This window comes from Suricata suricatta, chromosome 4, assembly GCF_006229205.1.
Source record: "Suricata suricatta isolate VVHF042 chromosome 4, meerkat_22Aug2017_6uvM2_HiC, whole genome shotgun sequence".
Classification (NCBI taxonomy): domain Eukaryota; kingdom Metazoa; phylum Chordata; class Mammalia; order Carnivora; family Herpestidae; genus Suricata; species Suricata suricatta.
The window spans coordinates 74628675-74654828 of NC_043703.1; the positions used below are offsets into that span (position 1 = coordinate 74628675).

A 26154-nucleotide genomic window follows, 5' to 3' on the forward strand; every position below is an offset into this window, starting at 1 on the left:
CTCTGAGCCAGTTTTGGATCCTCTGTTCCCTTCTCTCTCTCTGCACCTCCCCCGCTGGTGCTCTCTCTCTCTCTCTCTATCTCTCTCTCAAATAAATAAACATTAAAGAAAAGAAAAACTTAAAAAACAATCCAATATAATCACAAGGCACAGAAATCGTCCCACATACCCTGGCAAGCAGTCCCCGCAGACGGCGTCGCTGGTGATGGAGCAGTTCGCCTTCTGGAAGCGGTTCACCAGGGCGCACTCCAAGCACGGCTTGCATTTCTGAAAGCCCCAGTCCTCCTTGAACCTGTGCGGCCGGCACGTCACACACTGGGCATCCTCCCCGTAGCCAAAGCCACATTCCTGTGGGGATTAACAGGCAAGGAACGCTATTCAGACGGTGCAAGCGTGAAAAAGAGGATGGCTGGGATAAAAGGAAGAGCTGGTCTAGTAACTACAGAGTGCCGGCCTTCCTGGATACAAAGGCAGCTCTGTCAGCAAGCTCAAATGTGTCTCCCACTGCTAATAATCTCTCTTACGACATTAAGTATACTTAGTCATCCACTTTATTCAAGAAGCCACGAGCATTTGCATAAGAAAGGTCCTCCGGGACCCCTACTGCTGGGTTATTGCTGGTTGATGGCAGAATTATGGCGCTTTCTTCTTTTCTCATTAAGCCAGTCATGTGCATGTTTAGAAGCTAAAGTCAGAGGAAAATTCAGCCACTCACTCACTTATCAAGGCAGAAAATCAGGGCTTTGACAGCTAGAGTGCTATTTTTGAAACGAGGCTAACTGGGGTAAGGAATTTCCTACGATGACAACCTGAAAGTCTACCCAGGAGAGAGCACCTTGAAATGTCAGCTGTTGATGACTGTGTAACAGTAGGAAGGTTCCTGCAGATTTCTTAAAAGAATACTGAATTCTTGTTTGGACTCAACTGTGTGATACCAAAGGTCTCAAGCTTCCCAAGAGTTTAACGTCAGAACACAGCTGTGCTTTCCGAGGCCGAGCAGAATAGATAGCTCTTTGATCCACATGTGATCATTTCTGCAAAGATCCTGAACCAAATAAATCATAGCCTATTGTGTAATGTAAATACAATGCCGCAATACGAAGAATGATGTCAGTATGTGTTCATGATAGCTTTAAAATTAAGTTATAATACAGAATGAAACGTACGTGTCCATCTTTTACAAAAACATTAATAATTAGTACTAACATTGATTGGGTGCTTACTCCGTGCATGGTAGCTCATGAATTTGTACATCTTCCAAATGAGGGAACTGCGATCATTATTCCCATTTCATGAATGGGGGTATGGAGCTTTCCAGAAGGTATGCACCTGAACGCGGGTGACATAGCTAATGTTAGAAGCAGGATTTGAACCTACCCAGTGTGACTCCGCAGTCAGATTCCACACCTCGACACTGTGGAGTCTGTCGGGTACTTTCTCTGTACGAAGCGCACGCTGGGCAAGCCCACAAACACAGCTCGGGACAGCAGAGAGAGGAAGCGCTCTGGCAAAATCTCAGTTTCCTCTCCTGCAAACGTTGGGTGCAGAATGCAAATCCCCACCCATTCCGAATGCCATTTGCCTATAAAACTTCCATGCTTAAAATCCTCAACCTGTAGTGACATGCACTGAGCAGTATTTATCCGTCAAAAATGAAATCAAAATGAACACAAAGGCTAGTATTCCCTGTACTCAATAAACTACTGACTAAAATATTCAGGATATTTTTTGCTAATAAGTTCCTTCACATCTTAGAGGAGCAATGCCTTCCTTCCTCATGAATTTCAGTTAACTCGGCTCGACTTTCAAGGGTGAGCCCTGAACGCTCACAGCAAAGGGTAGGGGATGAAGAAAGCAGGTCAACAACCTTCTTAATCCCTAACGCTCCACTGAGGTGGTGTCCTAAACAAGGCACAGACAGCAGAAGGAAAAAGTCTGATTTGAAGAATGAATTCACTAGAATGTCTTTAAAATTTGTGAGCAGGGATTCTCTTTGGGCTGGGGGTGGTGGTGAAATTCTGAGGAGCTTTGAATTTTTATAATTCTCTGATAATTTATTGGCAAACCCATGTGTGACTCTGGTAACCAAGAAAACAGCAAGGATACATATTGAAGAAGAATTTCTTGGGGTGTGGACATGGGCAGTGTGGCCCTGCGCTGGGACAGACGTGGGTTTTTGCTGAGTACGTTAGTTGCTGAAGGAGCCAAGCGCACCCCAGCGCTCTCTTCAGCGTAGATGGGGGCCTCCTTCCAGGATCGAAGTGTGGTAGGTGCGACATTTGGGTTGGGGGGTGGGGACATCGATGTCCACAGCTGAGCATCTCCATGTCAACGGTTCACACAAGAGCGAAGTTTTAAAGTCATACTTTGATCCAGGCAGCTTGGATGGTAAGGGTCTCATTTACAATTACAACACAACAAAGAAAGAGAGGAAAAGGGAAGAAAGCAGAAGAAGGGAAAACAAAGGGGAAGAGAAATGAGAAAGCCAAGAAGGTGTATAGCTGGGAATAAATGAAATTCTGTTTTTCAATCTAGGGTGATATAGAAGAAAAAGTGTGTATGTCCTACAATGGGGCCAAAGACAGGTGAGTTTGAAGGCCAACTCCACCACTTGTCAGCGAAGCTGTTTTGGGAACTCTGACCTTCAGTCTCTTCCTCTGTGAGATGGGGAGAGTACATGCCTAACCTACAAGGTTATCTTGAGGAATAAACAATAAAATACAGAGAAAAGCTGCAAATTATAAATCAAGTGCAGAGCGAGCATTCACCAGATAATGATACCTTTTTAGATTCTCTACGACCCAACAAAAAACCCGGTCTGTTCTAAGTATGATAAAGCCCCACTGGGGAACAAGAGGATCTTCACGCCAATTTTTTTCTGGGTTACTAGAAAGATCACTTTCCATCTAAATTATTCTTATTGAATGAAATATGTCTAAAATGAAAGTGAATTATCTGTCATTTAAAAATGGCACATAAAGTACAATTTAAGCATACCTGCTTGGACCAACTGCTGCCTTGCATTGTAATACAAAGAGCTAGGAAGCCCCTGGGTGTGGGCAGGCGGCTTTGCTGGTTCAGTGCCCCTGCCGGACAGTGAACTACCCTTCCTTGCACCTGCTGAGTATGACCACCTCCAGCAATTCACCTCCTCTCTCCATTCCTGAGAACCAGACTGTACAGATAGCCGAGTGTATGCCAACTTGCAAGACCTACAAAGAGGTGTTTGACAGCCTCCTCTCTCTTAAGGAACAACATATACTTTTGAGTCCTGACTGTATTCTAGAGTTTACACTGTACATGAGGACCGTTTTGACCTCCGTGTTTTTGCTATACACCATTGTGTGCCATTTACATGTCGCTATGCTTCATAGAATGAGGATTTCATGAAACGTTTTTTTTTTGTCCATTCTAAAGATTTTCATTTTTAAGTGATCTCTACACAATGTGGGGCTTGAACTGGTGAACCCAACATCAAGAGTCATGTGCCCCACTGACTGAGCCAGCCAGGTGCTCCTTTTTTGGTCCATTCTCTATTGGACCAAACTACGTATAGAAAATAACAACAAAGCCAGGCTCCAAATGCATCATAATTTTGTTTTCATTATCTGGACATTAATTTACTATGTCTGCTTAGAGCCTATATGTTTTAGTGGCAACAACAGTAATTTTGGAGTAGATTTAGGTGAGAGGTTGAGACAAGTCTATGTATTTGTTATGGTCACAAAATAACACCTAAATCTATTGAACAGGGACAGTGAAGTCTCCTGGGAACTTTTATACAGAGATTGATTATTTGAAGGAATTCAATTTAAATATATTTTCTCTAAAGTATTTGTCATTTTTAAAAAGACAATATACTTTTTAAAAAATTTTATGTTCATTTTTGAAGGGGCGAGAGACACACAGCAGACAGAGCATGAACAGGGGGATGAGCACTGGGTGAAGTGTGTAAGCGATGGATCCTGGGGATCTCCTCCAAAGCCAAGAGCGCCCTGCATACTCTGTATGTTAGCCAACTTGACAATATATTTAAATTAAAAAAATATAGAAACCTTGAATTTACTAGAAATTCAGAGAAGGTATTTCCAAGAAATTAAGTGACCATACAATGTCCATGGCAGCAATCACTTTTAGAGCTAATTGTCATATTGCTAAAGCACCATAAACACAGAGACCCTGCAATTATTTGAAATCCAGGCTATAAAGTAAACAGCATATAAACATTAAATTACCCCCAATATAAATGTCTACTTCGATGTTTTTATTTCATTCAGTAAAAGTAGGTGGTTAAAATGCCTTGAAACCTTTCCCATTCAGTTCAATAAATAACTAGACAGAGAGAGACCAACAAGGCAAAGCACCTTCGAGAAGGCCCCCCAGCCTCCTGCCCAGAGGAGCACAGCTGAGCACTCCCCCAGGGCCAGACACTATTTCTGCTCTCATTCCATCCCTTTTTATGCTGAAAAACTTCTACTGCACACAAGATTTATATATATATATATAGAGAGAGAGAGAGAAATCAAACAGTATACCTTCCTTCCCATCCCTGGTCTCTTAAAGTCCTGTTCCTTCCGCACAGGCAAACACCATTTGTATTTGGAATTGAGCCCAGTTCTATAATGAGGCCTCTCTTCCCCTATTGCCAGGTTTGGGGAGAGCCTCCTAGAAATATCCTAATAATTCTCCGTGTGTGTGTGCGCACATGTGTATTTTCACACACTGTTCTGCCACTAGTCTTTCAGCTTCCCCACTCAGTGCATCTTGGAGGCGCTCCGTGACCACATGTGGGGACCATGCCACTGTGTGGCTCTAGCTGAATCCACTCCACAAGGGCCACTGGAGTACACCCAACCTGCATCCCAGGTGCGGGACGGAGGGGCAGCCATGGACGTCTGCTGAAGTACATTGGTGCTGATCGCGTCGCCTGACTGTGCGGCGAATGACAACAGCATCAGACCTTTTGGGTCTTCCCTCCATTACTTTTGGACAAAAAGGGGGCAATGCACCTGGGCATAGGATTTTCCACAGCAGACTTGGACACTACCATTGGGAATAAAAGAAACGGTAGGAATGGATTTGGGGTGGGATAAAGCAAAAGTCCTTAGAGAAAAGCGTGAACCAGCCATGCTGTGCTCCCGTTTAGCTTCTTGACCAACCACAGAGGCTCCTGTGAGCTGCCTTCCTGTTTAGGCCCCAACCCCAAGAGCCCAGCTGCCTGGCTAAGAACACTGTGGATGGTTAGCAGTCCTCCACCCCCCTGGCTGCTCACCCTCCACTTCCTGCCCCTCTGTCCTCTGAGCATCTGGCCTGCCTTCAGAAAGAGTCCTGTTAGGTCCACGTTAGCCAGAACCCCTTCTCCCTGATGTTTCCTCTTAGAAACTTTCCATCCCCTGCCCCCACCCCTGACCTGGCCCCTTGGCTAAACCCCCCTCTTGTCCATGTTGTATTTGGAATTGAGCCCAGTTCTATACTGAGGCCTCTCTTCCCCTATTGCAATAGTTCCTGAGTGGGATCTGTTTTTACAGCTTTCCCCTCTGTCCTGCTCTGGTTCTCTGACACTTTCTAGGTCACACTGGTACTCTCCCTCTCATCATTTCCTTGGAAGGTCTGTATGTGTGTGTTTAGTGAGGGAGGATGCATGGGAGGGGACAGGGATGGGAGTGGGTGTGGTAATCAGCCATCAGCCTGGGCATCTGAATTAGATATATGACATTTAGTTTTACGGAGCATGGTCTGGCCATTGATATCAATGGAAGAAATGCATTTAACCTTTAAAATAATCCTAGAGTCTTTATTTTTGAAATGATGACTTGGTACCTCTAAAGAAATACAACATCCCTGAGGCCCTGGGGAAACCTTCTTTATTAATGAGGTTCAAGGTGGGAAAATATATACATGAATAAAATAATAACCCATTAAAAAACATCATTGATAGATAAGATAGATATAGATAAAGCATTGCTATAGGATTCCTAGTTATTTCCCAAAATTCTACAATAAGCCAACAATCCCCAGTGTCTAATCCTACCCCCACCACGCTTTCCCCAAAGCCCCTCAGAGTACCTGGTACTTATAAAGATTTTTTGCCTGACCAGGCTTTAGCCAGGCTCCGTGACCTTCTTCAAGGCCCATCTGTGTACTTCCTTGTAAAATCTCTTCTGAGTCAGTTTAACCAGACCTATGCACCCTTAACATCTGCTCTGTGGAGACCTGAAGTTCCATCACCCGGCGTATCCCCTTCAGCAGAGAGCTGTGGGAGGCGCGCTGGCCAGGCCCCCTCTGAGCCCTGCTGCCTCCCTCAGTGCCCTTCCTCCCGCTGCCCCTGGCTCCTTGGCTGCACGTTCCCGCGAGCTCACGCTGTGGTGGGATGGAGCCCCGTGGCTTCCCCCACTGTAAAGCCCCAACGCGACGGTCTCCCCCATCCCTACTGGATTAATTCTGCCTTTCCATCCTTAAAGACTGTCATGGGAGACCTTTTTCTCTCGAACATCGCATGCCAGGCTGCTGAGTAACACATCAGTGTTTGCTGACTAAACAAGGGATGAACAAACGTCGTTGAAGCCAGGATTTCCTAAAGTTGTTGTTGTTTCATTATTCGTATCATTATTACTTTATTCCAGGGAGCAAAAGCCGAGAGAGGCCATAGCAGTGTCCCACTTGGTAGGGCCACATAGCTGTGTGTGGGCTGGCGCAGGTGGGCTGGGGTGGGAGAGGCAGAGGTGGGAGGGGAGGCGGGGGGAGCTGCGAGCGGCTCCCTTATCTTGGTTCCAAGGCAGGAGAGGGCCCCGTCCAGCTGGGCCCCTTCCACTCAAGCTGGCGGCAGCGGTAGCTCTGACACACTGCCCAATATTTTAAGCCACATTTGGTGGCTTTCCAGTGGCAAAATGACTCAGAGTAAACAGTCCTCAGATCCCCTTCGCTCTTTTCTCCCACTGCAAATTCAGCACTTAGCGGAAACACGAGCGGATCCCCCCACATGCTCCAAGAGCGGCCCCCTGGACCTCAGGAGACGTCCTCACAGACCATCAGTGTCCAGGAAACACATTCGGGGGCCTCGGGTCGAAAGCGCTGTTTATTTGTACAGCCGATAAGTTATTAACTTGGGTTCTTTGAACTTTAAAAGCTCAAATTTGGACCGAGAAGAAGTTACTTGTGGAGAAAGTCTAGCGCACGCAAATGGAAATGGCAAATTAGATTTACGTGGCTGGTTTTTAGAAATCAGCTTTTTAATTTCCTTTCATAAAACAACACCAAACACCGAAGATACAGTCTCCCCAACACCCCACCAACTTAGTTTATGAAAATCTGTCATTGAGTTTTTTAAGGAAAAATTACAAGCTAGAGCTTGCTAAATCTGCCAAACACCCTTGGGCTCGATTAGGTATAATTAAACCTAAATAAAGTGAGCAACACTATAATTAAATGGCAGAAATGAATCTTTTTCATGCTTGCAAATTACATTAATTTCTTGTGTGCATGTGTGACTTTCTTCACAGGGATGAAAACAGCTTTGTGAAGAGCAGGTATCTGGAAAAATCCAAAGCCGGGCATGCACCATGTGGAGGAAAGTGCTTACTTTTGTACAACATGTTTATGAGAATTAATTTTTTCACATTAACCAAAGCCATCCCAATAATTGGTTAGAAAAGCTCACTTTGAAAACTGTGCCAGAAGCTTGAAGACTATTTCAAGTGGTTCATGCAAAAACTAGTTTCCTGGTTTACTGCTGGGAGGCGATCATGTTAAAAGCACAGTGTTGGCAATAACACTCAGTGAGGAGGAGGGGCCGTGGCTGGGCGGATTCTAGACAGCAAGAATTAAGAGGCTAATGTGGTCACTTGGGGAAAACAAAAGCTGTCCTCTCCCACAGGTCGCCAGGCTGTGCATTTCCAGCCGGAAGGCGAGCGTGCACCACTCCCGTGCACACTCGTGCCTCCAAATGTCCAGCACGTCTGCGAACGGAGCTGTGAAAACAACAGTCTATAGTTTTTGCCTCACAAATAGGAAGAAGATGTTATCAGTTATCGTTCTTGTCAACTTTTGAAACCTAACCCCTGTCACGGAAGAGAAAGAGACTGACTTATGACTCCATGGGACAAAAATCCTCAAAGCCGACCCCGGTCCATGCAGTGGCCTGTCCTCTGTCTCCCCAAAGATGGTCCATGAAGCTGCATGACCAAAAAGAACCCTCCTGGGAAGAGAGGATGTCTCAGGCTTTTGGGGGAAAGAACTAGAAACCACAAGAGCTAAGGCTGGAGGGCAGCGCAGATGGCCCAGGACGGGGACACAGAGGGGGCGGCCCGGTGTATGGGGCCACTGTGAGGGAGCCGTGCCCGTGCGTGGCAGGCGGCAGCCGGGCGAGGGCTGGCGTCCTGCTCAGCCGAGGAAGGAGAGGAAGGAGCTGCCCGGGCAGGCGGCCCCTGGGCCACACGAGCGCCGGGTCGGCAGGGCTTGGATTCCTCTTGGTTTTGGAAGTCGGCCTGGGCAGAAGTTGTGGAGGAGCGTTCGTCACTCCAGAGCTGCACTAATATGACAGCCACGACTTCAGGTGGCAAATCTTAAATTTAATTCACTGAAATGAAATAAAACTTAAAAACTGGTGCTTCAGGGACACAAGCCACCTTTCAGGTTGTTCATGGACATGTTCCAAGTGGCCAGTCACTCCCGTACTGGCCAACGCAGATGCAGGCCGTTCGTCAGTGCAGCGAACTCTGTTCTAGCACCGTGCACCAGGATTATTCAAAATGAGGAAAAACTCGGGACCCGACGTGGCCCCACCGCCATCACTTACTAACGGTGACAATGGACTGATGCAGCAACCACCTGTCTGTTCCCTCACCTCTAAGACAGGAGGCCTTATACCCCCTAAGACCTGTGTCAAAGGTCTCCATTATTCAGTGTACAAATATCACATGGAACCCGGCTCGTTATAATGAACGTCAGCTAATATCCATTTTGGGTGCATGATAGGTTATTGCAGAATTACCACGGAAGACCTATTTGAGAGGTAGTGCATATCTGGTGTATGAAATCCTTTAGATGCACGTAACCCCAAGTGTCCTGGGTGAGAGGTTAAGATAGGTAAGTGTTTAAAAAGTGGCTAATTTCAGCTCAGCTCATAATCTTGCAGTTTGTGATTTCCAACCCTACGTTGGGCTCTGTGCTGACAGTGTGGAGCCTGTTTGGGATTCTCTCTCGCTCCCTCTGCCCCTCCCCCACTCTCCCTCCCTTTCTCTCTCTCTCTCTCTCAAAATATATAAACTTAAAATAACAAAGGGAAGAGTCTCAATCTAAACAAGCAACAATAGTTATTATTGAGCCAGATCTTCTGTGCAGACTTCTTACTGTCTAGTAATTCGAAGGAAGTGGGAAGGGGTGCCTGGGTGGCTTAGTTGGTTCAATGTCCGACTTCGGCTCGGGTCATGATCTCACGGTCTGTGAGTTCAAGCCCCACATCAAGCTCTGTGCTGACAGCTCAAAGCCTGGAGCCTGCTTTGGACTTTGTCTCTCCCTCTCTCTCTGGCCCTCCCCAACTCCTGCTCTGTCTCTGTCTCTCAAAAATAAATAAATGTCAAAAAAAAAAAAAAAAGAAAAAAGAAAGGCAGTGGAAAGAGGTCGGAGGAACCACTGGCCACACACGATAGGTGTGCCAAGAAGCACACTATCTCCAGGAACGCTATTCTGGTAACTTCCCCAAACCCAACAACATGTTTTAAATGGCAGAGACCTGACAATGGGAAGGTTAGCCCAGACATCTTGAGGAAAAAAAACAAAACAGGAGTTGAATGTATTCCAAAGAAAATAATCATTAGGAGTAATAAAACCACAGATGGAAATGTTGACTCTACCTGCTTACCCAAAGTATTGCCAGGCTTCAGTTTTAAGACATAGATAACATAGTTTATAACCTGAAGAACCTCATGACCCAGTCTTTTGTTATTTTGGGTAGAGAAATGATATTAGAAAACGGACATAACATAAAGGTGCGCCTGGGTAGCTCAGTCGGTTGAGCGTCCGACTTCATGATCTCACAGTTCATGGGATCCAGCCCCGTGTTGGCTCTATGCTGACAGATTCTGTGTGTCCCTCTCTCTCTCTGACCCTCCCCTGCTCATGCTGTCTCTCTCTCTCTCTCAAAAATAAATAAAAACATTTAAAAAAAGAAAACGAACATAAAGTTTAAGGTATGCTTACTGTAGCAAAACAAGTAACTTAATCATGTTAGAATAATAGTTGTTTGAAAGCTCTCTTGTCTGGTGAAAATGAGCTTTTTCCCCCCTTAATGCAAAGAAAACTTTGGTTATGATTGATAGTGATCCGATTCTGCTTTTCTACTTTTTAATAACTCACTTTAAAATATTTACTGTTTTTTGGACATTCAAAATTTCAAACACCACAGGTAACCGACATTTTAACCCTCAGTTAAAAAGGTAAGGGCCACTGAACTTAGTCACTTCATTATAGATTAGCATGTACTCCCCCCTCCAAACTTTATTTCCTGTACAAAGTAAAAAGCAATTCAATTATTTATAAATATTTGACTATTTTTTTAAAAGCCTAGTCTTAGCCAAAAATGTAAACTTTCCCTTGATTTGTAAAATTTGGACACCATAATTAACCAGTCGAATATATTTGCTAATTTAAGTGATTTTATCTGATTTTAATATGCTCATGACTTAATTTTTTTCCTCTGAAAGATATAAATTATTACCAAAGACATCAAGAAAGCCCAGAAAGAAGAAACTGTAAAATTATGAATGGACACTTCAGAAATTTCTAGCCCCAAGGGAATTGCTTATTAAAAAGTCAAGTTCTTTGTCTCAATTAGTTAACTAGAAAACAAATATCTATACTTCCATTGACATGTTTGATTCCTTTGCTCTCTTAGGCCAGAAGCCAGGCTAAGTTGCGAACTTCATTTACTAGAAGCTAAAAGCAAGATAAAAGACCTGGCAAAATACATAACTTGTAATACACACACACACACACACACACACACACACACACACACACACACATTCATTAAGTTTTATATTACAAAATTTAAGTGTCACTTCTTCTCCCCAAAAACTGCTTGAGACTGACTGGTTTGTTCACTCCTTTAGCAAAGGTGCACTTTGTCTGCTAGGCACTAAGTGGGGATGAAGCAAATATCAAGTTCAGTTGCGTCCCCTCAAGGTGGACGCGTCAGGCCACACGGGAACGAGGTGGATACACATTTGTGTACCCGAGTGGGTCTTACCCTAATTTTTCAGTGACCCCAGTGCCTTTAGTTTTATTCTTTCTCACTCAATTTGTCTTGGTCTTTTTTAAATGAAGAAAATGATAATAAATATTGAAACAGAAAAATTAATAAATACAATAAGTAATAAAGGCAGAATTATTCAGATTGCTTCCTTTTGGTTGTTTCCAGCCTCAGAAGGTTAAAGGCCTGTTTCGATACTTGAGGGGAAATGACTACCTAGAGAAAAATATTTCTTCTGGAAATCCATGAAAAATTGTAAAATAAAAAAAGTGTTACTAGATTGTCTCAGTAGATGTATTATTAAAATAAAAAGTATCATAGGTGATAGGACCTTCATCCTAACTTTTTAAATAAAAATTTTTAATAAAACAGCTTAGATAAAAATACTAAAGAATAAATCTGGTCTGATTCTCCAGAAATCATTCGGAGATTATATTCTCTAGATTCAAACGATGAAGGAGAGGGAAGAACCTCGAACGTCGCTCAGCATCTGGGACATTTCACTCAGAATTTCACAGAGATCGGGGGAAAGAGGATCTTTGAGGGGGTAGCAACTTCATCATCTATTTTCCCCTTGTAACCAGTCTTCCTTCACTGATCCTAGACCTTCAGTCTGCTCCGAAGAATCCTTTTCTGCTCAGCCCATCAAAACCTGCCTGCAAACACACCTTACTACAGTCAGCAAGGACTGAAAAGTGTCTGCGGTGGGAAGGCTACAGTTAACGTAACAGAGGATTCGAAGGTCAGCCTGTTTGAATCAGAATGTAAAAGCCCCGATACTGAAGCAGCACTTTAACACAACAGGCAGAGAAAAGCCATCGCCAGGAATTGGCAGGAGATGCATCATGTTTTGTTCCCTGCTGTTTGTAGATCATTGATCAAAAATCCATGAATGACAAGACTCTAAAGGAGGGCAGTCTGTAAGGGGAAAGGACTTCTCTTTTAAAAGTCACTTTAAGTAAAGAGAAAATCTTCTGTTCCTTTTCTAAGAGGAAGACTGATATTTTATCTAGAACAAAGTGATAGATCAATTGTCCACAATTAATAACATCTTCAAAAGGTCAGAAAAGAAAGTAAATGGATATTTAGCTCCGAACCTGCTCAGAGAAGAGAAAGATACCCGGGACTCTGAAGTATGCTCCTTAACAAGCCGTGGTCAAGATGAGCGTGTTTACAGGGATCTTGGGGGTGACATCACCTGACATGGGGAGATGAACAATAACGCACATTGTCAAAAGAATGTGCAAACCCTAGTTTGGGAAAGTAACTGCCACCACAAAGCATGGTTACCCCGGGTGCTACTTTTTGACCAGCAATGGGGATATTCCTTTTAAGAAAAAGAAGGCCCAGTAGAAGCAGGTATCATTAGCCTTTTCTCTTATCACTGCTTTATTTTTAAAGCTTTAGTAGAATATTGATTCTTTTTAATGAATGCAAATACATCTTAATAATTCTGTTCTTTCAGTGAAATATGAGAAACACAAACTACATAAAACACGTATTAAATTCTTATTATTGGAACCTACTTCCTCTATGTCAGTAAGGCATTGGAAAGAGGAATGTGCAATCTTTGGCTAAAGTAACATGGAGAGGGGCACCTGGGTGGCTCAGTCAGGTAAGCATCCAACTTTGGATTTCGGCTCAGGTCATGATCTCACAATCTGTGAGACCGAGCCCCGGGCCGGGCTCTGTGCTGACAGCATGGAGCCTGCGTGGCATTCTCTGTGTCCCGCTTTCTCTTTGCCCCTCCCCTGTTTGTGAGCTCTTTCTCAAAATAAATAAGTAAACTAAAAAAAAAAAGTAAATGTTTATTTTTGGGAAAGAGAGACATGGAGAGCAGGGGAGGGGCAGAGAGGGAGGGAGACAGAATCCAAAGCAGGCTCCAGGCTCTGAGCTGTCAGCACAGAGCTGGACACGGGGCTCAAACTTACTGACTGTGAGATCATCAACTGAGGCAAAGTTAGACGATTAACCGACTGAGCCACCCAGGTGCTCCCCCCAAAATTTAAAAAAATAAAGCAACATAATGACCCAAGAAGTATGTCAAGGTGTCAAACCCTCACTAGCAATTAACTAAAAGAATCTAGCAAGAAAGAATCTGTCTTAAAACCACAGATCTACAACTTCTCCACGAATCCAGTGTCTACCTTAGACAACTCCATGCCGGGCCCACATTGCTCGCAGAGAACGCAGTTTCCAGACCCATCCCGGTACTCCTGCTGTCTGCAGTCTCCCGTTTCACAGATCACTTCACACACCTGAAAACAAAGTTTCCCAAAACGTTATTTCTTTAAATGTTTATTTATTTTTGAGAGAGAGAGAGAGAGAGAGAGAGAGAGCGAGCGCGCAAGCAGGAGAGCCCCGGGGGGAGGGGGGGAGAGAGAGAGAGAGAGAGAGAGAGACGGAATCCAAAGCAGGCTCCAGGCTCTGAGCTGTCAGCACAGAGCCCCATGCGAGCCTGGGCCCCACAGATAGCCAGACCATGCCCTGAGCTGAAGTCGAAGGCCTGAGCCACCCAGGCATCCCCCAAAAATGTTACTTTAAAGTAAGTTAATTACTTTTTTTTTTTTTCGCAAAAAAGCAGCAACTGATTATCAGTATTATCAGTATTCTTCATACAAGCACTGAAGGTCAACGTTAATTCAGAGGAGGGCCAATTTAATTTCACTTTAGGAAGAAAAATCACTTTCTGAACAAGTCAGAAGAACAAATAAATCAATAAGCCTGATTCTCCTCTGAATTCCCTGAATGAGATCTTCTTCTTTTCTTATCTTTTTTTCTTTTCCTTCCTTTCCTTTCCTTCTCTTTCTCTTTCTCTCTTTCTTTCAAATGAATGGCTATCTTCTTCTGATACTTTTCTGAGTACCCAAGGTAGAGAATGACTTATGACCTATTTCCTTTTCTAAGACTATTGCTGTGTAGAAAGTCTGTCACACACAGGGGCATAGGAAATTGTTTTTGATGGTTGTAATAATGAGCGATTCTTTAGAACAAACTACCTCCACCTTGACACACGAGTGTCTGTGGTAATGTATGGCAAACTAATTGAATACAATGAAAGCCTACACCTCTGGAGCATCCAGGAGGCAGAAATCAAGGTGGAGGTCAGCACTAGAAAATGATCAGGGGCTAAAGGCCTAATAATCTCTTCCTGCCTCGTCTCTCTTAACTCCCCTTGACTACCCATCTTAAGGAGTTCAATTTTATTTAGAGAGGTAGGAGACTCCATGGTGCCACAAAGGGACTGTAATCGCTTCGCGCAAGAAATTCTACTACCTCCTTCCTCGACCAGTCATTCGAATGTTTAACAGCCTCAACTGAAAGAAAGGACATTTTCCTTACTCTTCCTGCACCTCAGACTTCAATGTGACCCCATTTCCCCTTACTCTGTCTTTCAAGAAGACTTCAGGTACTGTCTTCAGGGTAAACAATTCTTTCTTCATTTGCAGATGATGATCCTATCTCCAGATTTAATGAATTTCAATTCTTTTGAATATCTTCATAGGTGTTTTGTGTCAAGTTCTGAAACATTACAAGTCTCCATCTGTCTTTAAGGTTTTTTGGAACCAAGAAGGATATAAGCAACTGTATAAAAAAAACCAGCTCTTTTAAAAATCGATTCTAGGGGCTCCTGGGTGGCTCAGTCGGTTAAGTGTCTGACTCTTGGTTTCAGCTCAGGTTATGATCTCACAGTTCCGTGAATTCGAGCCCCTCATGGGGCTCCTCCATGCTGACAGTGCACAGCCTGCTTGGGATTCTGTCTCCCTCTCTCTCTGCCCCTCCCCCACTCGCACTCTCTCTGTCTCTCTCAAAATAAATAAACAACCTTAAAAAAGTGATTTTACCAGTTGGCACAAATGTCAAGACTCAGCAGCAATCTTTGCTTATTAATCACCTGCTACACTAAAAAAGTGCAATTTGAAAGAAAACTTTAAAGGATGGTGTTGAAAAGAGAAAACTGTTTCGATACTATTTATAGGACTTCTTCCACTACATGCTTATGACTTACCACATAGGCCAGTACGACGACAGCGGCACAGCCCGCTTTCTCTGGTCCCAGAAGCACTTTTAAAGCCATGGCTCTTTATTGTTGAAGAGTTTTCTAAAAGACAGGAAGATCCAGTTAGCCGGAATAGCATTGGTCACTGTGTTCTTGTATTTACTCTGGAATGTTTACCATTAATAGATATACTAGGTAATACTATTTGTGTTTTAAAGGAAATCGCTTTGTAAAAGATACACAGACAAATAATAGGTAAGCCTTTAACAATTTAGGTTGGGAGAACGAAAGCTTTGTCCTTCTGAAATTCGTCCAAAATTCCTTCCGGTTCTGAATTCCTGGGCTATAGATGACTTTATTTTCTTCTTTTAAAAAATAAAATCTTATTTTTTTAAGTAATCTTTACATTCAATGTGAGGTTTCCATTTAAAACCCCAAGATCAAGAGTGGCATGCTCTACTGACTGAGCCAACCAGGAGCCTATACACATGCCTTTATTTTCTACCCAAGCCTCGACAGTGTCCAAATTACTCCACCCAGCAGGGAGTTATATTCAAACAGTGACTATATAAACCTTCCATGTAGACGGGTTTGGTCAGGGCCAAGAGGGAAATAATTGTGGTAAAATAACAATGAACATGTGCTAACCACTACATGCCAGGCACTGTCTTCAGTGCATGAGCTCATTTACCTTCCTAAGTACTCTAGAAGGTAGATACTATCCTTATCCCCATTTTAGAGATGGGGAAACTGAGGCTCTGAGAGGGCTGGGTCATTTGCCCAAGATCACACTGCTAGTAAGAGGCAGAGCAGGACGCACACCCGGGTGGCTTGGCCCCTGGGGCCCTGGGTCACATATGCCCTGCAACACAATAGGCTCTGTTTAATGAAAACAGTATGCTTGGATGTTGGGCCTTGAGCTCCAGTAGGAAGCAGATACGGCCAATGTCTGGTGTTCGAGACTTCTTCCTCCAACCAGTACAGTGAAGGTAATCTATGAGCAGAAAAATAAGCGTTTATTTCAAAACACCTAAAAATCATTTACAAGTGATGAAATTGGAGGCATTTACCTTTCAATAAAAGAAAGGTAAACCAAACTTCTTTCTCTTCACGAGAAATGATCCAAAATGCAGCGACAAATGTGGGTTGCCTTTTGACAGATCCACACAATGTCAAGAGAAGAGGCTTATTTTTTTAAAAAAAAGAAAATGTGAAGAGCCAGCTGCTGGCTTCATCCACCAGGTAGAGAAACAAAGGCTCAGTTTCCCTCCAAAGCTGAATCTTCCAAAATTAACAGGGACCCAGAGCAGACAATCAGACCACTCAGAAAGAAATCAGAGCAGGGGCACCTGGGTGGCTCAGTGGGTTAAGCATCAACCTCGGCTGAGGCCATGATCTCATGGCTCATGGGTTCGAGCCCCACATCAGGCTCTGCTGACAGCTCAGAGCTTGGTGCCTCCTTTGGATTCTATGTCTCCCTCTCTCTCCCTTCCCCTGCTTATACACTCTCTCTCTTAAAAATAAACAAACATGAAAAAAAAAAAAAAAGAAAGAAAGAAACCAGGGCAGAGAACCAGAACTGGGGGCCAAAGACCTCAAGAAAGACAGTAACAAGAACAACAAATGAAGCAGGCTGGGGGACCGGGGTGGGGGTGGGGGGGAAGGGGAGCTGTCTTTCTTCTGGCCAAGCAGCCAGCTGGGCCAGCTGGGTTCTGAACACAACCCAGAAGATCACTCCAGTCCCCCGAGGAGGTCCAGTTATTGGGGCAAGGAGGAATCATTTATATGTGTATTGAATGAATGACCCATTCTGACCGAAAGCAAAGTGTGGTGGGGGGTTTTTTTTGTTTGTTTGTTTTTGTTTTCTAGCTTTTTGGTCATATCTTCTTTTTCCTCCTTGCATATCTCAAAAGGACCCAGCAATTACCCAACCAGCTTCCTGCTTGTGCAGACACAGGATTGGGATGAGAAGGTAAAATCACGTTCCCCGAAAGGTATACTTCAGGTTATCTCTTTTTCTACATGGTCCTAATTTTTAAAAACGTGCTAATTTTTCAAAGTAAAAACATAAAATCTGCATGGATTAAGTTCATATGGAAAAGAGGGTAAAATACTGAAGCATTTACACAAATTATGAGAAAAAAGAGATTGATGGAGTCAGTGCATGCCACAATCAGGCAACTGGTCTGGACAGGTCACCACACTGGGATGCCACTGCTGTGGAGGGCCCACAGATACTTAGCATCTTCGTGAAGGGGTGATCACTACCATGCAGACCAAGTTAGAGGTCATGGCCATGTGATTTTGACCTCAGAAGGTACACCTGTTCTAGGTACAAAAATAAATGAGCCAGAATACCATCAATGGTTAGATTCATTCATACTGTGGCATCCTGGATGAATGCTTTCCCTTCTTTTCCCTAAAAATTCTTTCTAGCGTATGTATTTCATTGTTCATTAAGTGAATGAAAAAATACATGTAATGTTCTTTAGGCAAAAAGATAAACCGCAGAGTCCTGCTTAAAAATCTATAAATTAAAAGAAGTAACACGATAAAAATCACATACACACTATAAAGAAAAAAAATTAAAAATTTTAAACATTTATTTATTTTTGAGAGACAGAGCACGAGTGGGGAAGGGGCAGTGAGAGAGGAAGACAGAATCCAAAGCAGGCTCCAGGCTCAGAGCCTGACGCCGGGCTCGAACTCATAAACTCTGAGATCATGACCTGAGCTGAAGTCGGATGCTTAACTGACTGAGCCACCCAGGCGCCCCATGAGGGGAAAAAACAAGTACAGTACCATGATTTTTGTCTCAGAAAGAGATACATGTTTTTTAGATTTCTGTAAGGAAAAAACTAAATGGAACTATATCCTATGAGCTGACTTGTTTTATTCTCCCAACACATATGCTAAATTGAAGAGTTTATGTGGGTTTGTATTTTCAAACCATCCTTTAAACTCCTCAGCCTGGCGCCCACGCCCCTGATCGCCTCACCCGCTAGCCCACCAGTCTGGCCGCTGCCCGCCTGCCCATCCGGCTATGCCACAGCCCAACACCCACGATGTTCCTGAACGCCCGTGGTCTTGCCCTCTCGCACAGACTGTAACCTTGGTCTTGAGAGCCTTTCTCCCTAAGACCCTCCAGAACCAAGTCAGCTGTCATCCTGCTGACATGCCGTCCACGACCACGCACACGGAAGGGCTCTGCTCCCTTCGGCCCTGCCGGACTTCCGGCATCCATGCACAGTACTGACCGCCCGGCCTAGCAAGTATGCTTATTTTTACTCACCAGATTGTATGTTCCTTGAAAATACGGGCCACACCTTATTATTCTGTGTGCTCAGCGTCTGGCACATAGAGGCACGTAAATGTTTGCTGAATTAAGTGAGTGTAGAAGCGTAAGATGGTGAAGAATGTGTTGTGGAAAACAGGTGAGATTTGGCTGCACACATTCTGGGGTGACTAAGAATAAGTGAACAAGAATGAACATTCCATCTCAGATATACCTGATTATACCTCATTTTATCTACGAGGCATTAGGTGCTTTAGGCTAGAAGACAGGACTGAGTGATGATTTTTATTTTTAAAGATCCTAATTCATTTTTAAAAACGTGAGCAGTTTTTTCCCAGAAGGTTTCTTACATCGGGAGCTAGAGATTGAAATGTGCCACTGGAACATGTCATTTCCTTTTCTGTGACTTCTCTCTTAGCCTGGCTTTTTTATACCAAGAGGCCGGGAAATAATTTAGACTGGGTAGCTTGTCCTGAGAGCCGCTGGGATGATCAGAAGTCCAGGTTCAACTCGTTTTTTGCACGTAAACCCGATATGGGTAAACACATCCTGGCTCTTCGGGGAAACTGTCCAGGAAAGTGGCAACCAGAACGCGTGGGGTTGCAGTCCCATTTCTTAGCAAGGTCACTTTAAAACTACATATCTAAAGAGACAGAGCTAGAACCTGTCTCACAGGGAGTTGTGAGGATTACTGAGATGATGTTTATAAAGTGCTTCGCGCGGTGCCTAAAACAGAATAAACACGTAACGGAGGACTGGGGCTGATGTCATTACTACAGCAGCTGCACCTGACGATGCCACTCCTTAGCGTGTGAACTTGGACAGGTTACTTAACCTGAGTCTCAGTTTCCTCGTCTCTACATAGGGCATAGTGATTACACCTCCTGAACTTGCTGTGAGGAAGGGGTGAGTTTAACAGCGCTGAAAAAGCACTTTCGGGAGAGTGCATGGATACGAACTATTTCTTACACATAATAAGGGCTCCATAAATGCTAGTGATGATAAATAACATTTTTACTGAGAGTCATATGATCCAATGTATGTGACAGTCCCTGAAGACTATAACCTGCTAGACAGGCGGTTATAGCACATTATTCAATGGTCACAATGTAGCTGTGGTGCTTGGGATCTCTAGACGTACAGGTCTGCAGACAACACCCAAACGCTAAGAATCAACTTGAAGTCTGCACTAAGCACTTATATGTTGAGCGCTGTGGTAAGGCTTTATAAAAAGTCTAATTTTTCCCCTTACTCCCACACTCTCAAGTAGATATTTATTTCCACCCAATAGGAGAGAAAACCAGGGGTCAAGGACATGTAATAGAAAGTTGGAAACCGAATCAAGTTCATGCATGGTGACTCCAAAGTGAGGCTCCCGGCCACGCTGCCCAGTTGACGTAGGGTTGTATTGTAATACACGGTAGCATTCAATGACCCATTTGGCACAGCAGGAGGACCTGAACAACACTGGTCAGCAGAAACAAAACTATATAACAACCTATCCATGTATTCAACATGCTTTGATTAAACAGTTACCAGGTGCTTGAAAGGAGGCAGTATGAGTTGGGGCAGAACCGTACAAAGGTGCATTTTGAGGAAGCTCACAGCTGAGTGGGGGTGGTGACATCTCCTACGCACCTTTTCATCTTGCCTGGCAAAGGGGCATTTAGAGACAAACAATTTAGCTGGTAGGGTGTTCTAAGTGTGACTTTGCATTTCCTGGAATAAAATGACATACCTTGTGAAATGCTTCAGCATTCATAAAAAGAAGGTAACTTTGATGAAATAACAAGTGTTTAAAAATAATATTTAAAATAAAAATATGGCAATAAGAAGGTATTTATTGAAAATGCTTTTCGCTTCTGGGCATTTGGGGTCTGGCCCAGACAGAAAATGACTTTGGTGTTCTGTTTACTTGGAGATGACTTATCAGCCATAAGACATACAACTTATAGGGAACAGGAGTTTTCACAGTTTGCCCAAAAAATCCTCACTAGCTGGCCACCATTTCTGCAAAATGTGTGCAGAGAACCTGGCCATCACCAAGCGATAAGGAAAAGACTACCGATGCCTGGTTTACTGTGTCCTTGGGGTCCAGGACCCCTGCTGTATCAACAGTATAAAACCGAGCGGCAGTATCTATCCAGAGACTCAGGCAAGCGAAAAAGAAGAGACAGGAGCCTGAAGTGTAGGGCTGGCCAACACTGCGTCCAGCTACACAGAAAGTGGCTGCTTATCAAATCAAGCTACTCAGCCTGTTTGTTTGAATGAATGGCAACTAACACGAGTGTCCTAATGGGCCAGCATCTAAAGGGGACGGATCCAAGCGGAGCTGCAGCACACACCCCTTCTGCTTCCTTGTCCAGATCACAAAAGCCCATGCTGGTGTCCACAGGCAAAGAAGCCAGGTCACAGGCAGCTGGTCACAGAGCCCGGCAAGGAGGAGTAGTTACGGGCAACGACTCCCATCGGCCGGGCAGACCGCTGGATCCCCAACCACAGCAGTCATTTCAACCTGCGGTTCGCTCAGCTACCACCTCCTCTTTTGCCTTGGGTCCTTCCTAAGTGTACTGTGACTCTGTCACAATCTGTCAACGTTCTTCTGGGAGCTCCCTGAATCTGGAACGGTGCCTCTCCTTTGTGGCTCCCTTGCATCCTGGGTTCATCTCCACCCTGCAGCATAATTATCCGGTTAGTTCATTCTCTTTGCAGCCTACTCTCTGTGCAGATGTGATTGCATCTGGCCACCAGCATGATTTTCTACGGTCATGGTAGCACTTAATTTTTTAAAAATAAGTTTCCATTCTAAAAAATAAAGAATTTTCTTGAAAAACTAGCAAATCTGGCAAGCATGAGTCCCACATCAAGGCAACATGAGCTAGAGCTGAGCATCAATTGTCCCTTACACAGGAGAACATATACTTCCTAGCGCCCCAGTCCCCACCACTCCCTAGAGCACACCGAGCTCCCTCCCTTCACTTCAGCACCAACCAACCCATCTGAGTTGACCACCAACTACAGTTCGAAGACTTAATGGCAAGATGAATTGATTTTGCTCTAGAACTCTAACCCCAAATATGTACCTAGTACACATTGAATGAATGAAGAAATTCACTAGTTAGGGATAACATTTTAGCCCCTACGATTGTTATAAGAATTAAAACACTATATGTGGAGGGGCGCCTGGGAGGATCAGTTGGTTAAGTGTCCGACTTCAGCTCAGGTCACCATCTCACGGCTCATGAGTTTGAGCTGCTTGTTGGGCGCTGTGCTGACAGCTCAGAGCCTGGAGCCTGCTTTGGATTCTGTGTCTCCCTCTCTCTGCCCCTCCCTTGCTCATGCTCTGTCTCTCTCTGTCAATAATAAATAAACGTTAAAAAATATTAAAAAATATATATATGGAAAATATGTGCAGCTGTAACTTGAGACTGAAATAGAAATTGCTTTGGTAGCACACAACTCGATCCAGGACCCCACTTCTTGAACATCGTGCTATAATAATATTAACAAAGATCACTGAAGAAGAATCTGGTATTTATTTTTCTAATTTTAACAATCCAGTAACCTTTCTACACTTGATCTTAGCCAAAAAGCCGAGAAGCGATTCCAGTAACCTTTTTGAGAATGATCTTTGTATTTTATTTGACAAATGACCGAAATGCATGCATTTCAGAATAATTCAAATAAGCTGGATCTTTTTTCCAGAATTTTAGTTTTTCTTCCTTTTAAGGTTATTTGATTTATGATCCAACCTACAGTGCACGCAATAGGTAACAGTTTTCATCTCATAAAACTGTATTACATTATGTAATAGGCTACGTTTTTTCCAATATGCAATGAACTGAAATATTTTTAAAAAATCAACATTAAAGTAAACTGGCAGACTTACAATTTATAAAATCAGCTTTGAAATAAAGCCAATGCCAGGGTCTTTTTCATGGCGGACCATAATCATAAATGGCTTAGAAACACTGTCAGTCCCATATGCGGAGAGAATAAAACTTAGTTAGAAAGTTAGGGCACAGCAATTTCCAAACAGGACAGTAACCCCCTGGCCTCTAGCCTTCAATTTCCTTCTGTTCTGAAAATCATTCTTCCTACATCACAGAACTGGCAGCCTCTTTTGAAGCCGAGTTAGCTCACAAAGGCATGCTGTAATAAACATATACATATTGTTGTTGGCTGGGAAATGCGAAAGATTTCCCTTTTTCAATATTTTCTACTAAAAACTCCACAAGCTTTACAATGTTGCCAAACACAATATCTTCAATTCTCCCCAAGTTCAAAAACATTAGGCGCCACTCACTGACAAGGCTTCTACTATAATTTTTTTTTTTTAAACAGAACTCAACTCAGGATAAGGTTTTTGAAGATTAATGCTTTTGGTTTCCCCGAGGTGTCGCCCCTGTCACCTTCGCCTTAGGAAAATCACAGTCAGTGTTCTCAAAACGTGGCGTGTTGTAACTAAGGCGCCCTCCCCCACCTTGCTGCAATTCATAAACGTTTTTCTATCTCAACATACAAATAGAACAACAGTAGCATCAAGGACTGTGGGGGCCTCAAAGGCCTACACAGTGTATCTTAAGAGCACTGTGCATAACCATTTCTAAAACACAGCTGTTTCAATTTTTATTTTAGAAGCCTGGATCAATTCCAAAACTTCTCTTTGAAAGATTTGAAGTGTTCTTTTCCAGTGTAAGTAGCTTCCATTCTTTTAGATCTCCTCATATTAAACCTGTCCAAGCCCACTGAAGAGTGCCCACATAATGTTTAATCTCTAGATACCCAAGTTTCTTTGTTTTATCTAATTGCTGATGGGTGCTGGTTCTCTTTGTAAAATCCAGGTCTTAAACCTTCAGTTTGAAAGGTACATATTTCGTGATGTGTGGACTAAAAGATAGCCCAATACTGTTTAAACATCTTACTTTTAAATGTAAACATTTTAGATGGATAAAATACAATGAATGAACTCACGGCTCAACCTGTAAATCACGGAAAGAAGTGGTGTTCGTCCTGCTTTACTGTTCTTTTTCTGAAGCTAGAAAGTCACTGGAAAAAGGCTATGAACGTTTAATAATCAGCTGCCATGAGACAAATGGACTTCACTGTTGACCCATTCCTGCCTCTCTTATCCCCCAAGCAGCTGCCTATTCGGGGTGTAATTTATTCAAGGTGGGTATTCTTATTCAACCTGTCATCCACAGAGACAAGGCATGGTGGCCTTTTCCCGAATTTTAAATGCTTGACTTTAAATACTGACTCAACAGATTTAAAAGGACTTGCTTTCTTCATATATTCAGGGTGCCTGCAGTTTTTTTGTCTTGTGTTAATTTTTGAATGATGGCACTGGCAAAGGGGGTTGGGTTAAGCTTAGAGATTTAAATATGAAAAAGGAGAACCAAATTCTCTTCATGAGTGTGAGTTTAATATTTCACTTATGTTTCAAAAATTCCCAACATGCCCTACATTGGTGCATTAGAGCTATAACTAGTAAATTAAATTAACATATTAAGGACAACACATGACTATGACATGTCTCCATTTTTTCACTCATATATGTATGTAGGTAGGTATAAATCAAATCTAGTGATTATCAGAAGTAAAAACATTTAATTTATTTTTCTGTTCTTTTAAAAAGCCTATTTCAGCAGTGTTCCTTACTCAATTTTCTGAGTAGGATAGGTACTTTAACACTGTAATTTCAAGTGCATGAAAAATCTTCACATGCCCTTAACTTCAAATTCAAGACAGAATTCAAAGTCAAATTCAAATTTTGACTGTGTGCTGGGGCTCACAGTCAAAAGTCACTCTTGTCAAAGAAACATAACTTCCATCAATGTCCCAGAAAATGCTGACACAGTATCTCAAGGTCAGCGCTTACTGTGGAAAAAAAATTCTCAAGTCAATAAAGCCATGGGGTCTCGGTAACAAAGTGGATGTTATAAGGCATTTCATAGATCAAAAAACAAAGAACTTACAGAGCTATGCACTGATGTCAAAGTATTATTTTTGCAATGAAACTGCATTTTTATGGTTTGCATCATTTTCAGAACAACTGATAAATATCACCCAAGATACATTCTAAAAAAAATACTTAAAAAAAGTACCCACATCCCTGTGAATAATAATTAACGCCAAACATTTTCTCCAGGGCAGGACTCAATTCTCACCCCTTCAAGTTAGCAATCTTTAAATTAGAGACTAAGCAGTGCTTGAAATAAAATATTTTTAAACTACATGAAAGTAGCATTGACAAAAATGCCTAAGGCGAAACTGCACGACAGAAAACACACCGAGCAAATCCTGAACTAATGCAACATAATCCTCCCTTTTGCAGAGCAGTACCTGGTCATGAAATAACAGCATATTAAAATCTTCTGTTTGCAGAAGTCATGTTTCACAGTAACCGTTTCCTGTTTATGTGAAGAAATTGTCTTCTAGTAAAGGAAAACTGTCAGTGGAGGAAAAAGCTACACCTGCATAAATATTTTGCGTTAAGCTGTTCCAATTAAAGAAATACTGAACAAGGCTATGGTTGTGTTTGCAAATTGAGTTTTTTTATGAAAATGCAAAAAAAAGAAAAAGTGACATGGATTCCTTGAATGAGCGATGAAAACAGATCACTGAATTCCAAGCCTTCCAAACTTTATCTTCAAGAGTTCAGCAGTACTTTCTATTGGACGCAATGGCATTAGAACCCAGAAGAGGGCTGTGAGCGCTGACCTTCCTCCCTGCGCTGTGACCCGCGCGGCCCGTGCTGATACCTGCGAGGCGTCCGTCCTCCCCGGGACACGTTTATGCCGCACTTGTGAGCACTGCGAGCGTCCCCTGCGGCGCCCACGACAGCAGCGCAAGCAGGCCTGGCCTGCGCCCGCGTCCTCGCGAGCAGCGCGAGTCCACGCAGGAGCGCGGGGGCTAGGGCCCGGGGCACTCCCTGCGGCGCCACCGCTCCGGGCCCGGCGTCAGCCTCACGCAGATGTGTGTACCCGCGCACGCACGTCTGCCTCCCGAGCCGACTTTCCACTTACAAGGTCCCTTGATGTTAAGACCCACTCCCACCGCCGACGGAGTGCCGGAGGCGTTCGCTTTCCCGCGTCCCCCTCGCGGCTGCGACCCAAGCTCCAGCATCTCCAGAGCCTCCTCCCCCGGGGGTCCTCCCTCCGCCCCCGGTTGTCACCCCTGCCCAGGGGTCGCCTTCGCCCGACTCCGTCCGCCCGCTCCCCTCTGCACCGACACAGCCCTCGCTGGCGACCCTCGAGTCGGGCAGCCGCCGCCTCCCTGGTTGCCTGGCCTCGGGGATACACCGCGGGTGAGGGCTAGGGACCTCCGCGCACCCCCCGCAGAGCCGGGCACCCACCTACCTTCCCAGTGACCTGGGAGGCTCCGCCGGCCGCCGCTCCCCGTGGCGTCCAGCAGGTCCAGGCGGGCTCTGCCGCCCAAGGGGCGCGCAGGAAGGGCCGGGTGGGGAACGCTGCGCACAGCCGGGTCGGAGGGTCCTCTCCGCGAGCGAGCCTGAAGCAGCCCTGCGCCGCGGGCTGCGAGCTCTCCGGTAGCCGGGCAACCGCAGCCGCCTCCCGGGCCCCGCCCACCCAGGGCCGGCCCCGCCCACCC

General features: G+C 44.1%; 1 protein-coding gene across 1 annotated transcript in view; it reads right to left on the reverse strand.

The window, feature by feature from the left end:
• Window positions 1-26055, reverse strand: part of TNFRSF19 (TNF receptor superfamily member 19) — an 87466-nt gene extending 61411 nt beyond the window's left edge. The window contains exons 1-4 of the mRNA XM_029936955.1: window positions 25905-26055; window positions 15258-15350; window positions 13396-13506; window positions 170-348 (exon numbers count right to left, since the gene is read on the reverse strand). Of these exons, the coding sequence (XP_029792815.1) occupies window positions 170-348; window positions 13396-13506; window positions 15258-15326 (359 nt within the window). The 5' untranslated portion in view covers window positions 15327-15350; window positions 25905-26055. The remainder of the gene's footprint in view (window positions 1-169; window positions 349-13395; window positions 13507-15257; window positions 15351-25904) is intronic.
• Between the last annotated feature and the right edge of the window lie 99 nt (window positions 26056-26154).